General features: G+C 37.7%; 3 protein-coding genes across 9 annotated transcripts; all 3 read right to left on the bottom strand.

The window, feature by feature from the left end:
- Positions 1–489: 489 nt before the first annotated feature.
- Positions 490–1,224, bottom strand: LOC121239000. Its single transcript, XM_041136124.1, has 2 exons — positions 946–1,224; positions 490–817 (listed from the first exon to the last, which is right to left on the bottom strand). Exons 1-2 carry the CDS (start codon positions 1,096–1,098, stop codon positions 725–727), a joined length of 246 nt encoding a protein of 81 aa, XP_040992058.1. The 5' UTR covers positions 1,099–1,224; the 3' UTR covers positions 490–724.
- Positions 1,225–2,590: 1,366 nt separating this feature from the next.
- Positions 2,591–9,273, bottom strand: LOC121238915. 7 transcript variants are annotated; one of them, XM_041136010.1, is made up of 12 exons: positions 9,126–9,273; positions 7,100–7,948; positions 6,774–6,886; positions 6,544–6,663; positions 6,284–6,371; positions 5,576–5,667; positions 5,396–5,500; positions 4,561–4,676; positions 3,640–3,727; positions 3,508–3,543; positions 3,285–3,394; positions 2,591–3,061 (listed from the first exon to the last, which is right to left on the bottom strand). In XM_041136010.1, the coding sequence occupies exons 2-11, from the start codon at positions 7,902–7,904 to the stop codon at positions 3,311–3,313; spliced, it is 1,647 nt and encodes a 548-aa protein (XP_040991944.1). In that variant the 5' UTR covers positions 7,905–7,948; positions 9,126–9,273; the 3' UTR covers positions 2,591–3,061; positions 3,285–3,310. The 7 variants fall into 7 exon arrangements, 6 of the variants coding, with proteins under 6 accessions (XP_040991944.1, XP_040991947.1, XP_040991945.1 ...); XM_041136013.1 differs by having other exon boundaries at positions 2,591–2,981; XM_041136011.1 differs by having other exon boundaries at positions 7,100–7,947; positions 9,122–9,270.
- A 2,061-nt stretch (positions 9,274–11,334) lies between these two features.
- On the bottom strand, positions 11,335–13,186 carry LOC121238936 (CBL-interacting serine/threonine-protein kinase 11-like). The gene has a single exon (XM_041136037.1). It carries the CDS (start codon positions 12,832–12,834, stop codon positions 11,554–11,556), a length of 1,281 nt encoding a protein of 426 aa, XP_040991971.1. The 5' UTR covers positions 12,835–13,186; the 3' UTR covers positions 11,335–11,553.
- Positions 13,187–13,470: the final 284 nt, after the last annotated feature.

Raw genomic sequence — 13,470 nt, 5'->3', positions numbered from 1 at the left:
TGAAACTTTTAGAACCCAGAACAGGAAGCTTACAAAGTTAATTTTGCATATGGGACACAACACCCACTTAACAACTTTTAACTATATAAATTGGAAGCACACGCAACAGAAAACGTTTTATAAGCCCCGCCCTAATAACCGCTCGGTGTCAAAAAACATTATTCAATCTATTTTGCCCTTGTTCCACAATCAAGGCAACCACTCAACTTTGGAACTCGATGCCAAGATCGCAAGAAGATGAAAAAAACCGAGACTACTCTCTCAAGATCCTGCTGCACATTGCATAAAAATTACTCTAGTAGCTAACACCAAAGCAAAAATGTTGTGTCCTTAGTCCTATGCTTTCCCTATCGCTTGAGAGAATAAAGAATCAAGATTCAGTTCCATGAAAACCTGAATTAATCAGTTACAGGCTTGATTGCACCCCCACAACAGGTACCAATTCTACTCGGCCAGCAATTCAAGTTTCTTAATTTCACACACAATACATTAGAAAAATCAAATTCTTAATAAACAGAACCGAATCACAATCTCTACAAGGGTACAGTTCCGTGTAATTCCAGGTATACGTAAATTTTGATAACAGCTTTACCAACAACAACAAACAAGAATATAGGGGTGTTCAAACGACTCTGAAGATTACAACAGCAACAACATAGAGGTAAATGATGGTTCAGCCATGTACCTACAAAGGAGTACACAGTAGCAGTGCCATGGACGCAGATCAATCGGAGTTCTTAGAGGACGCAGAGACCAAATGCCTCCACAGGTATCGACCACTAGCCATGTCCACACAGGTCCAGAACGCCGAACGGACCTGCAAATCCCAAATTCAGAACTAAATAAAAAAATGTGAAAAGAAATTGAAGTCTTTGGGGGGAGAGGGAAGGAAAAGAAAGAATTTGAAACAAGAACGAAAAAAAAGCCCTATAGAATGGTGGAGACCTTGGATGACTCGAGGTTGGGATTCTTAACGACGTGGTCTTCGGCGCCGGCGACTTCTTCTTGGAGCGGCTCGTGGGATTTGAGGTTTCGGAGGACGAAGAAGCCGGCTAGAGTGGCGGAGAGGAATATTAAAATAAGCCTCAGCGGACACATTTTCGCAATCCGATTAGAAGAGGGGGAGGGATTGAGAAATGAATGTTTCTTCAGCACAGAAAATTTGCTATGAACGAAGAAAAAGTGAAAAAGCTGGGGATGGGTGCAGTTGAAGTTTTGTCAAATTCGGTTGGCAACGTGTGAGATTTTTGCCACTTTTCATTTTTATTTTATTAAATTTCTACAACTTTGATTTTAACTGATAACATCATTCATGTGTCTTCCCTTTTCATTCGAATCTGGATATTATATTGGAGAGTTTTTGTCTAAATTTTATAAAATAATATTCAAATAATGTAGCCACAAAAACAAAAAAAAATCAACAACTTCATATATACGACTTTTATTATAAAGTAGATTTAACATTTTATATAAAATCATATCGTTTGTTTTTATAATATCTCTTTATGATTGTGTATTTCTCTTTTATTAAAAATTTCGTTTAAAATCTTGATGTTTTTACTATAATACTAAAGTTGAGACAAAAATTCTCAGCATCATATTATGTTATTGTTTTAATACAGGTATTAGTTAGATTAGGGTTTTTAAACAAATAAAAAAAATAATTAATGAGTAATGGAGCAGAAGGAAAAGTCCACCACTGTTTTGCAGAAGAAAAGGTCCACCATTTGCTGGACCCTGAGTTGGTTCCCACTTGACCACTTTCTCCATTATTTTTAAATTAATATAAAAAACGTGTAATCAATAAATAATTTGTCGTTGGTTAGAAGGAAATGAAGCCGCGTCTGTTCAAATGAATTTGTTTGTATTCTTGTGGGTGATCATTTTGGATGGAATCCAAGTCAAGCCACAACCTAACCTAATTTATATATGGAGATAACAACGTTTGAATAGTCAAAGTATTTTATCTCATTTCATCTCAATTTATCTTATTATTATAATTTTTTTAAATTTTCATACAAAATATAATAAATACTTTAACTTTTTCAAATTCTAAAATAATAATAATATTAAAAAATAATATTATAACAATATTTTATTTATCTTTCATCTAAAACTATTTCAACTTATCTCACTATCTAAACGAGCCCTTATCATTTTTACTCGAGAAATAATGCTCAAATTTTAACAACTCTTTCTTAGAATTAGCTCAAAATACCATACTTCAAATCTAACACATGAAATTCCACTTTTTTTGAGATTTTGGGAAGAATTGCTACGTCAAAGAGCATCCACCATACAATAAAAAAATGTAAATTGTAGTAAATTATTGTCTATCAAGAGTTTGGGATTCACCGTGTGACCAATGTTAAACGGTTCGAATTGTGTCATTTCCAACTTCATGAACTTGGCTGATACAAAACTATATATATAGTATCTATGATTTGTCATCCATATTTGGATGCTTTCATTAAGCATCGCTTGAGGATGATATTATTCTAACATTTAGGAAACGTTTCAAATAAAGAAAGACTTGCAATGAACACCTACCTACCTACCTAGGCATCCAAACATGTGGAGAAACAGAAGCTGAACATAAGCTTAGATTCAGATATTCTTGTATATGAAAACCTTTCGAACTGCTATTGAATCCATTGATAAACATCTAAGTAAACATGGAAAAATAAACAAAACAAAACACATTTTCGGGCTAGGGACACGCGAAATGGGAGCAACCTAGCCAGTCCATTTCATTTAGAAAAAAAAATGACAATAAAAAAGTTTCTAATCGCACTACCAATTTCTTCAAAAAGAATAAAAACTTATTTTCCGAAGCGTCACAATCTACAAGAAAACACATCTTGCTGTAACACCTATCAACACCATCCATATCGTCCTGCAGAGTGGAATTGGCAGGCAACTCTATCAAAAGAAGGTAAAGACACCCGTCTTGTCAGTAAGCTGCCCACAAACAGCAAAATCTGCACATTGATTGTTTTTATGGATTAGAGGCTTTCAGTTTTGCAAGGAAATATTTGGAGCCAGAAAAGTTCACATCAGCCTGCAAGGAAGCAATATGCACCACTTAAATCATTTATATTAAGCGCTAAACAGTACAACAGAGTACTTGGTCTGAGTCATCCTAAGCTCATTCTGAGTAGTTTGTTTGCATGTATAGGGCTGGAATCGCCAGTCGATTTCACAAGACCCAAATATAAAATCTCATGGGACTGACTAAATGCATGTGAAAATGTTAATACGCAATGCTGAACTATAGAGCTTACCTAAATGAAACAAGTTCTGAGTAGGATTAAAGCTTGGCAAACCGTGCAATCTTAGAAAGCACTGTCCTTAAACTTCGGATACCAGCTCCAGATTTTGAGCTTACCATCATCTGAAGTTCAAACCATTTTCAAAGTACTTAGCTCTCTTCGAACAAAGATAAAATTTTATTAAGTGTATAATATTGAGTGATTCAATCAATCAAATGAAGTTGTGCTTTCATACCAAAGGTTGAACTACAGACTTATTTGCCTTGAGATTCTGCATAAAACCAAATCGTATTAAGAGACATGTTAGTCTTACTGGAGGCAGAGGTACATTTTGATAAAAATGTCACCAAACTTGTGCAACACTCACCTCTTCAATTTGCATCGCATGGCGTGCCACATCAATAGGGAAAACCATATCCGTCTTGGTTAATACAATCTGGTATTTAGTCTGGGATCTGTAAAGAGAGATATTGAAGAGCGTAAAAGTTAAGTACATGCCACTTCTAGCAGGACTATTGTTTCCTATACATGTACTTTTTTTCTTATAGGTAATTTCCTGTACATATACATACACAGAAAAATGAAGATGCAGAAGACTAATGTGGAAATAGCATACCACCTCAGGTGGTTTTAGGCTGGATCAGATCAGTATTCGCCAATCCATAGCATCAACTTGAGATGGTTAGCTATATACGTTTCTCCAAACCCAATACTGTAATATTGGTGACCTTTGTGCACTAGTATGATGATAATGCACATTAACAAATGGGCACCACAGGTATGGGTACTAAAAGACATTTTAAATAGACTCAAAACATATATGTGGAAAACAGACTGCCACAACCCAAGTGGGACCATTAAAAAAAGTTATTACTTGTGTATGTGCCTCGAATATCCTGTTAACAGAACAGGCTGGTTTCTTATTTTAACATGGGTCTCCAATTTACATGCCTCGGCCATAGCATATGAGTATATATTCCAACAATTTCCTATTTGGATTGAGAAAACATCTCAACTCATCTCATCTCATCATTACAACTTTCTCAAATTTCTACAGAAAATATAATAAACAATTCAACTTTTTCAAGTCTCAATTTAACTTTTTCAAATCCCAATTCAACTTTTTCAAATACCAAAATAATAATAATATTTAAAAATAATATTCCAACAATATTTTATTCAACTTTTAACTTTTATTTAAAACTATCTCATCTCATCTCACTATCCAAACGGAGGGCTAACTCTTAAGGGAAATGAATTGCAAAGTACCAATATTACAAATGTGTACGTGCACCTTTCCATCAAATTGATGAGTTCATGATCCCTTGGCTTCATACCCCATTTTGTATCAACAAGTAGGCATACCCGTTTCAGACCAACTCTCGTGGAAACATACTCCTTTACCTACAGATTAAAAGATTTTGAGCAAGCAGTTCATAGGTACATGTAACAATAAGAACCCAATTTTTTATACATCAAAAGAATGCAGGACTTATACAGAAGTAATCCAGACCACTAACCCAATTTGCCACTTCTCACACCGACAACTACCTAAACTTCCAATTTTAAGACTCACAAAAAATTAATACAACTATCAGGTTGATCTAATTGCATCCATTAATTGTAACGCCCCAATAGAAAGCCCAAACCACATGGCCTATACTCCAAAAGATTAGTCAACGATACAATTGGAGTCTCATTGGAACCTTATAAAGAGCAAGAACTTCTCTTTCCCAAGCAATGTCAGATCCCATATACCACCTACCCTTATCCTTATCATATAGGGTATCGCATTAATGGAGCTATAACTACTCTCCATGCTTCCCAAAATTGCATCAAAATAGCAACTTAAATTCTTTAATAGTTGTCCCAACATTACCAAAATAAACTTTGTCCAGATCTTACCCGGGTGACCGAGCAAAAAGAAATTGGCATGTTTTTTAGTATTTTGAGAACCCAAACTGATCATAGGTGAATTACAAATGAATTGCAAGCACAGGACGTGGTACCATGTGGCATCAGCATCTTGGGGAGTGCCAATGTCATGGTCTCAGTTGTTTATTTCCAGAATGGGCTAGAAAGCAGCTACACAAGAAAAGGTGCATTTCTGTTTGCATACTTACAAGCTCCTCCCAAGCGTCCTTAACTTCTTCTTTTGCATAAGCAAAGCCATATCCAGGCAAATCAACCAAGCAGAGCTTTGACCCCAAATTGAAGAAATTAATAGTCTGCAGAAGAACCATTGTCATTAATAAACAAGTCCAACAGATACTGAAACTCGGAGTTCTAAGAAATTATAGCACCTGAGTAAGGCCAGGCTTGTCGGATGTCCGAACAACACCCCATTGTCTAGTAAGGGCATTAAGTAGCGACGACTTCCCAACATTTGACCTTCCTAGTAAGGGCAATAAAACGTATTTGATGTCTTTCATTGCCTCATTCTCAAAATGTTCAAATCTACGAAAATATAATAGAACTAAACCCTCTAAGCGTATATATCTATCGGTAAGCACCAAAGAAAGCAATCTAAAAAAATCATTTCAGAAGTTAATATGAGAACCGAATCACACTATCTATTCCTATTCATATTAATATTAATATAATCGTTTACTTTAAAAAAAAATGTGTTTGAGAACAATGTACAACAAGGAAAATCTCTTCCACAAAAGAAATCAATCAATTTGTTTAGGCTAACTAGTAAGTAGACCAAAAAGGGTATCCTTCCTTTTGCCAAAAGGCTGTAATTTCAGGCCATAACAAAATCTGCCCTCGGTTTAATGAGGGCATAATGTATTACTACATTTACATTACATCCTGGCCAATGTATGGCTTAAATTGAAACCATTAATTTATGCATTCACCTTCGAATAATGGAAAATAGAACAGATTGCAGATTATGAAATCTTTAACCAAGTTGAAAGAAGAATAGCTACTGAGTGACAGCATTAAAGGAACGCAGCTGTAATTAAAATAACAAGCATAGAAGGAGGGTGAGAATTTGGAATATTTACCAGCAAATGCAATCTCTGGGAGTTCAGGAGGAGGAAATGATGATGAGCTCTTCGCAGCAGCAAAAAATGTCAATTTATTCCTAAATGGCTGCACAAAAATGTTAGCACCATCATAGGTAAAGAAATGTACAGAAAGAGAAGCCCACAGTAAATGGAATCTATCTTCTTATTGAACCAATCACAAGACTGATATGGAATGAAGTATACAGCACTATGTGAATATCGAACACACTATTTCACTGCACAATTTATAAACATACAGAATCTTCAATGCGCTCTCTTTCAGAGCTGGTAGAAAACGGAATATTATCTAATGGGGCAGAAAGGTCAATGTTATAGCCCGCCCTCCGCAGCTCAATCAAGCGTCGACGGCCCAACAACTGTGAATGAAATTAAAAGGAATCATAATGCAGGAAATTATAATTAAAGAAACAGAATTACTCAAAACAATATAGCTCTAACATCATGAGTCCCTGCTCATGCAAATTACGTTATCTTCCACATAGGTAAGGATTGAGGGACTTGGTTGTATTGCCCGGAATTGTGCATTCCTCGACATTTCATTTTTCTTCTCCAAATCTTTTTCCTTCTCTTTGGTGCTTTCTGCAAAGCAATTAAAAAAATATTTTTCAGAGAAATAAATTCAATTATCCATTTTATTTAACAATAAATAAGAAGAAACTAATTGCAAACCCTGATCACTTTAAAGCTGGTAAGTTCAAGGTCAGCTTAGAAAACAGTAAATAAATTTTAAAAAATTGAAGTTAGAAACAAAGAGCGCTGCATTACAAACAGAATACACTGATAAATGCTTACCATTAATAACAATGCCATCATCTAGCCGTTTATTTGAGGTATCATGCCGATCTATTCGAATTACTTGCTTCTTCTTCTTTGGCTGATCATCTAGTACTTTCGAATCATCATCCAATGCACGCTTTCCGCGAACATTTTTCTTGGCAGATTTTGAAATAGATACATATGGGGATTTCTCCTGACACTGATCCAGGCGCTTAATTTTATCATATTTGATTTTGGAAGGTTTCTTCAATGAACCGGTCCCAACAACATCCATTTCATCAACGCCCTTTGTTTTGGTTTTATTAGAAGCCCAGGCATTGTCCACTGTATCCTTCAGTTTACCTTTAGAACGTTTCTTCATTAAACCAGTACCACCAACATCCATTTCATCAACCTCCTTTGCATTGGTTCTATTAGATGCCCGAGCTCTTTCCACTGCGTCTTTAAGTTTACGATAAGATTGTTTGGTTTCAGTAGTAGAATTCTCTATTTTACTTGAAACCCATATGGAGCGAGAAGATTTCTTCTTGTTTGTTTGTACCTTACCATCACCTTTCACCTGATTCTGTCCTTTTTTAAAGGAACTCTTTCTATTGGGTGCCTTTGCATTTCCAGAAGAAGTTACCTCCTCATCTGTATCATGCTCAGCATAGACTCTCTTTGCTTTCCTATCATAACTCATAGGTTTAAGCTTTCCCTTCCCATCATTACTAAGTGTACTTTCAACCTTTCTATTTCCATCCTTAGAATTCTTAGATCGCCCACTTGCAAGTTTGAGTCTCTTATTGAGCCTATACCTTAAGTTTGACTCTCCAGACATTCTCTATCACAGTCTAATACCCCAATACCACACCCCCAGAGCCCTGGAAACCAAAAAAAAAAGTTCTAAAAACCACATATGACAGAAGGAAGATTTCCTTCCAGTGTGAACTTTAGAACTCCACCTGAAAAATTGGAAAACAAATGTTAATCTTGTTATTATTCAACTTTTTGGAACCTGAGGAAGCAGAGAACCTCAGCTCAACTAAGCATAAGGCAACCATTTGACCAACCGGACTTTAAATACCAAAATAATATTAACATTTGTTTATGATTGTTTAATTGCAATGAAAAAACATTTGCATTTACATCCAAACTAGGTTACTGAATCGCCATTTGATTAGGGCCAAGCTCCAACTCTAACAGAGTCAGAATGGAATCAGAGTTGCTTTTCCACTCCAGCTCGGTTTGACTCGAGCTCCATTTAACCTCTTCAGAATCGGAGCAAAATCAAACCAAAAAAAAAAAAAGAATCAAAGCGAATCAAAGTTCAACCTTCACCTTACAATCTTGATTAAATTTAATCCCCAATTATCAAATCAACCATAAACCTCAAAATTCTGACAATCTCAAATAGGCCCAGTACCACAAATGAAATAGAATTAACATTATCACGACAAAAAGTAAAAGTCTCGTAAACCAAATTGAATCAAGTGATCAAAACAAAAGCCAACAACGAGGAACATTGATGACACTAAAATAAAAATAAGAAAGGAAAAAAAACAAGCGCTGAGTATTGCGCTCAAACGCTAGCAAATCTGGGACTCTGTTCAGGGCTGCTCCATTGGCAGGAGAACCTGTTTGAGACTCAGACGGGCAGCGTGCCAAAAGCCGAACGAGGTGGTAGGAACCAGAGGCGAGAAGCTCGGAGCTAGCAGGAGGGAATGTTGCGGGAGGGAAGGGAAATGGAGATTCTGCAGAGAGAAGAGAGGAGCGGGAGAGAAGGCATTCGGTGACAGGGTGCTGAGTTTGTGACTTTTTGTCTGTGGCCTTTTAGAACGGAGACTGGAATGTAGTCGGATTGCGGAGTTTTTACAACTTTCCCAGTAAACAAACAGCCAGAAACATAACGAATAAGAAGTTAAAACAAAATACATGCATACAAATGAAAACGCTTGAGATTGTCACAAACTCCCAAAGTCATTTTCTGCAACCTAACAAGCAAGTTTCATACAGTTCGAAGAAGAGCAGAAAACCTAAAAATTACAATAAACATACCTTACAATAAAAAAAAAAAGGAATCAAATGCTACGTTTGCCGCCCTCCATTTGTGTCCGCAGTGCTTGCCCTACTCTGCAACTCTCAAACTCAAAGAAAACGTACAGCTATTCATCGCGAGTGTAACTTGGGCCGATATCAGCCTAATGGACCATTGGATCCCGCTTCGTCGTGGGAGCATCGGTTAATCAAAATACGCTCGGCCCATAAGTTTTCTCATTGTTTTGAAAGCTGCAGGTCGATATCATATCAAAGGCCTATAAAGCCTCACCGTCTGCTTTGTTTTGGGCCTTCTTTGTATGGGTCCTGGTCGTAATTTGTCAGGTTATAATCACTTGCCGATTAATTTAATTTAAAAGAAAAATCATAAAATTTAAATTTAAAAAATCAAATCTCATCATTTAAGTAATGCAAACAGTATGCTCTACACGCCGATTGGCCTCGTTTATTTTCAGAAAACATCCCATCTCATCTCATCTTATCATTACAACTTTCTCAACTTTCAATACAAAATAAAATAAACAATTCAATTTTTCAAATTCTAAAATAAAAATAATATTAAAAAATATATTCTAACAATTTTTTATTTAATTTTTTAACTTTAATCTTAATTTATCTCATCTCATCTCATCTACAAAAATAAACGAGGCCTTAGTTGATAACAGAATAACTCTAAAAATATATGGAGTGTACTTTGAAAGGTGAAAAGTGTAATTCCGAAAGAAAGAATATAATTACACGATGGTAAAACGTTACGTAAAAGAAAAAATTACACCATCTTTAACTCAAAGTTAATCTATAATTAATATTGATGATTTATAAATGAATGAGAAGTCTACTTCACAATTGCTTAATTCGTGTGGGGTACACAGTTGTCACGTTGATGCTAATTTTGTCCCCACATATATAATACTTGCCATAATTGAATCATGAAAAAAATAATGCTTGCCATGATTGATCTTTTTATACACAGATCCACCCACCCACCTCCACCCTCTTTTTTTTCCCTGCATCCAAACGAGGTTATATAAAAGTCGAAAAAATAAAAACCAGATCATGTATAAGATGGTCGTCTATATAAAAATTATGGGAAAGAATGATAAAAAAACAGACGAGAAAGGAGAACAACTTTTGCTGGATCAGCTTTTTCTCCTCCGTCATTTTCGTGTGTGAATGTCATTAATAAATACGAGACAAAATGCATGTTAGTACTAAAAAGAGAAAAACAAAAGATACTGACCATCAAGCTGAGATGTGAATGAAGTGAGATCATTGAACGTCCCAACAGGCCAACAGGCCGATGATTTTCATAGTGTGTCTAGAGCATTCCGGATTATGTAAAATCTATGCATGTTTTCGTAAAATTTGAAGGAAATAGTTCAAAATAGCCCGTGATCCAGCAGATTATGTATTGCATTCAGTGAAAATAGACAGATCATGGTCTTTCCAGAAAATGTATCGATCGGTCATTTTCATGCATGATCGTACGTTTTTCTTCCTAAGTTTTAATTTTGTGTTCGTTTTTTTACTTTTGTCTTTTGTTTGTATTGGCTCTAGCTTTTAGTAAGTAAAATTAACACAACATGTCTTATACACGAAGGAAACCAAATTAGTAGTCTATGGATCGAGACTCGAGTTATCCCCACCGTAACAAGTGATTATATATACCTCTTGTTAATGACACACGAGTTTTTTCTAACCATTCCTGAAAATTAGGGTTTATAAAGATCATAGACTGTACGTAGTTAAGATAATAGAATCCCGAACCTTTAAATTTGTTTGGTTTGTACGGTGATCTGAGATCATTACAGACAACATCACTATAATTTATTACTATTCATAAATTATTTATTAATTTTTTACTATTATTTATAGATTATCTCATATCACCTCACCAAACGTAGCCTATCTTCTCTTGCAGAGTTTAGCTAGCACCCTGCGCCATGCCTTCTTCTACTGGAGCTAATCACAATTTTTGGATTAAAAAAAATGAATTTAATGTAAAACTGAATAATAAGTACACATATAATTAAGAATTCTGTGGTGAATCCATTTTTGTCGTCCATAGGATAAACAAAAAGGGAAAAAAAAACACAGAAACGGAGGAGGCCGAGAAGAAGAAGAAGAAGAAGAAAGCAAAAAAACCCTAGATCTATTTGGATACAATTTGCATTGAAGCTGGATGGCAAAACCAACAATTTTAAGTTTTTAACTAAAGGAAACGCCCTTTACCCTTGGCCATCTTTATTCCAAAGCACAAATTCACGAGCAAACAAGAAACAAACATCACATAGACCATAATAATAAGCATTCCTCTGGTATTATAATTATGTTTAACAACAACAGCACACCACCAACTGATTTTTTTTTTTTTTCAACCACTTTTGCATTTTTGGCTTTTTTTTTTTTTTTTTCAATTTTCAATTTTGAGTTCATGGTTGAGACGTTTGGCCACTGATTAGCAGAGGCCTCAGCTTGTTCTTCCACATGTCTTTGTAGGAACCGGCGTCCCCACCTTTCCTCTTAGCCTCCACCACTACCAGACCGTCCGTTAATTGGTAAACATCCACCCCGATGGCGACGTTACCGTTCCGCCCTTCCAGTTCCACGCCCCATTCCTTCTTCCACCTCACCCTCGAGTTATTCTCGTTGGCTTTAGCGAATTCCTCGACTTTCTCGACGATCTTCTCCGGCGGCTCGGCCGATATGAATCTCTCTCCGTCGTCCGCCGGGTTGCACGAGTCCTCGAACAAGCCGGACAGGTTCAAACCGGACGAGAAGGATATGAGATCGAAGGCATTCAACTGTTTAACCGTGGGCTCCCCCTCTTTCTCGACCTTGTATTCTTCCTCGTAGAAATTCACCTCCTTGTAACCCTTCCTGAACCAGGGGTCTCTCAGGATTTCATCAACGGTGATCCTCGTCTCTGGGTTCGTGTCGAGAAGCCGAGACAAGAACCGTTTGAGTTCAGGAGAAAACCACTTCGGGCACCGATACTCTCCCTTGTAAATCTTCTTGTACATGGACATGAGGTTCGGGTCGTTGAATGGCAAGTAACCAGCGTTTAGAACGTAAAGTACCACGCCGCATGACCATACGTCCACCTTGGCACCGTCATAGCCTTTCTTCGTTAGGATCTCCGGCGCCACGTATGCCGGTGTACCGCACAGAGTGTGCAACAGCCCGTCGTGTCGGATCTGGTCTGTCACGGCGCTGAGCCCGAAGTCCGAGACTTTGAGGTTACCGTTCTCGTCGACAAGGAGATTCTCTGGCTTCAGGTCGCGGTGGAAGACCCCGCGTGAGTGGCAGTACCCGACGGCGGAGATAAGTTGCTGGAAGTACCTGCGGCTGAGATCTTCGCTGAAGCGGGCCTTGGCGACCTTGGCGAAGAGCTCGCCGCCCTTGACGAATTCCATGACGAAGTAGATCTTGGTCTTTGTGGCGAGGACTTCGTGGAGCTTCACGATGTGGCGGTGGTTGAGCCTGCGCATAATGGAAATCTCGCGCTTGATGTTGGACATCAGGTTGCCGGTGCCGGAGGCAGAGATCTTCTTCTTGCTGATGACCTTCACGGCCACGCTCTGCCCGGTCTGGACATTGCGCGCGTGGTAGACTTTGGCGAATGCTCCGCACCCGAGGAGCTTGCCCACCTCGTATTTTCCGAACAGGGCATTTTTGTGGGTGGTCTCGGTAACATACTCGATCTCTGGCATGAGAAAAGGGCCAGAGATCGAATCTAAAATTCGATCAGAATATTATCAACAAGTAAACGTAGCGCTCTTGGGGTCGAGCGAGTGATTGCCAAACAGAAAAACAAAACAAAAAGACCGGACCTAGCTTGGACTATGATTTACAGAGAATGTTTTTTGCCTTTTGTTGTTTTGATCGGAGAAGATTAGAGAGAGAGAGAGAGAGAGAGAGAGAGAGAATGAAATCCGAAATTGGCGGTGGACGTTCTAAGAGTGAGTTGTAATTAGGAAACTTTCTAAGGGAACGCGTCGTCAAGGAGTATAATAAAGGGCATCTTTCTCAACTCCTGACGAGGATAAAGTATAAACTGTACAAACTACCCCTACTTCTCGTCCTCGGCCGTTTCTCTCCTTTTCTTTCTTTTTAATTGTTCCCCCCAAAAAATAATTTAACGGCTGCGATTCTCTCCACGTGTCCGATTATAAGTGGAAAAGTGAGGCGGACAACAGCGTGTGACTGCACGTGTCATTATCGCTGGGGACATGGGGTGTTTTGCACGGCAACCACGGTGTCGTCCGCGGTTCTACGCTGACTTTGTGCAGTGCCGGTGCCAATCACGTGTGAAACAAACACAAATTGGAACGAATTTGGACTGGCTG

The sequence above is a fragment of the Juglans microcarpa x Juglans regia genome, chromosome 7D, assembly GCF_004785595.1.
Source record: "Juglans microcarpa x Juglans regia isolate MS1-56 chromosome 7D, Jm3101_v1.0, whole genome shotgun sequence".
Classification (NCBI taxonomy): Eukaryota; Viridiplantae; Streptophyta; class Magnoliopsida; order Fagales; family Juglandaceae; genus Juglans; species Juglans microcarpa x Juglans regia.
This window is presented reverse-complemented; position numbering and strand designations above follow the sequence as displayed.

Bases quoted from the DNA above. Each gene is read 5' to 3' on its own strand.
- LOC121239000 (XM_041136124.1), bottom strand. From the start codon at position 1,098: ATGTGTCCGCTGAGGCTTATTTTAATATTCCTCTCCGCCACTCTAGCC. The intron at 818-945 runs GTCTCCACCATT...TGGGATTTGCAG, and splicing joins CCAACCTCGAGTCATCCAAG to GTCCGTTCGGCGTTCTGGAC.
- LOC121238915 (XM_041136010.1), bottom strand. From the start codon at position 7,904: ATGTCTGGAGAGTCAAACTTAAGGTATAGGCTCAATAAGAGACTCAAA. The intron at 5,668-6,283 runs GTAAATATTCCA...TGCCCTTACTAG, and splicing joins CCCAGAGATTGCATTTGCTG to GAAGGTCAAATGTTGGGAAG. The intron at 5,501-5,575 runs GTGCTATAATTT...GTTCTTCTGCAG, and splicing joins ACAAGCCTGGCCTTACTCAG to ACTATTAATTTCTTCAATTT.
- LOC121238936 (XM_041136037.1), bottom strand. From the start codon at position 12,834: ATGCCAGAGATCGAGTATGTTACCGAGACCACCCACAAAAATGCCCTG.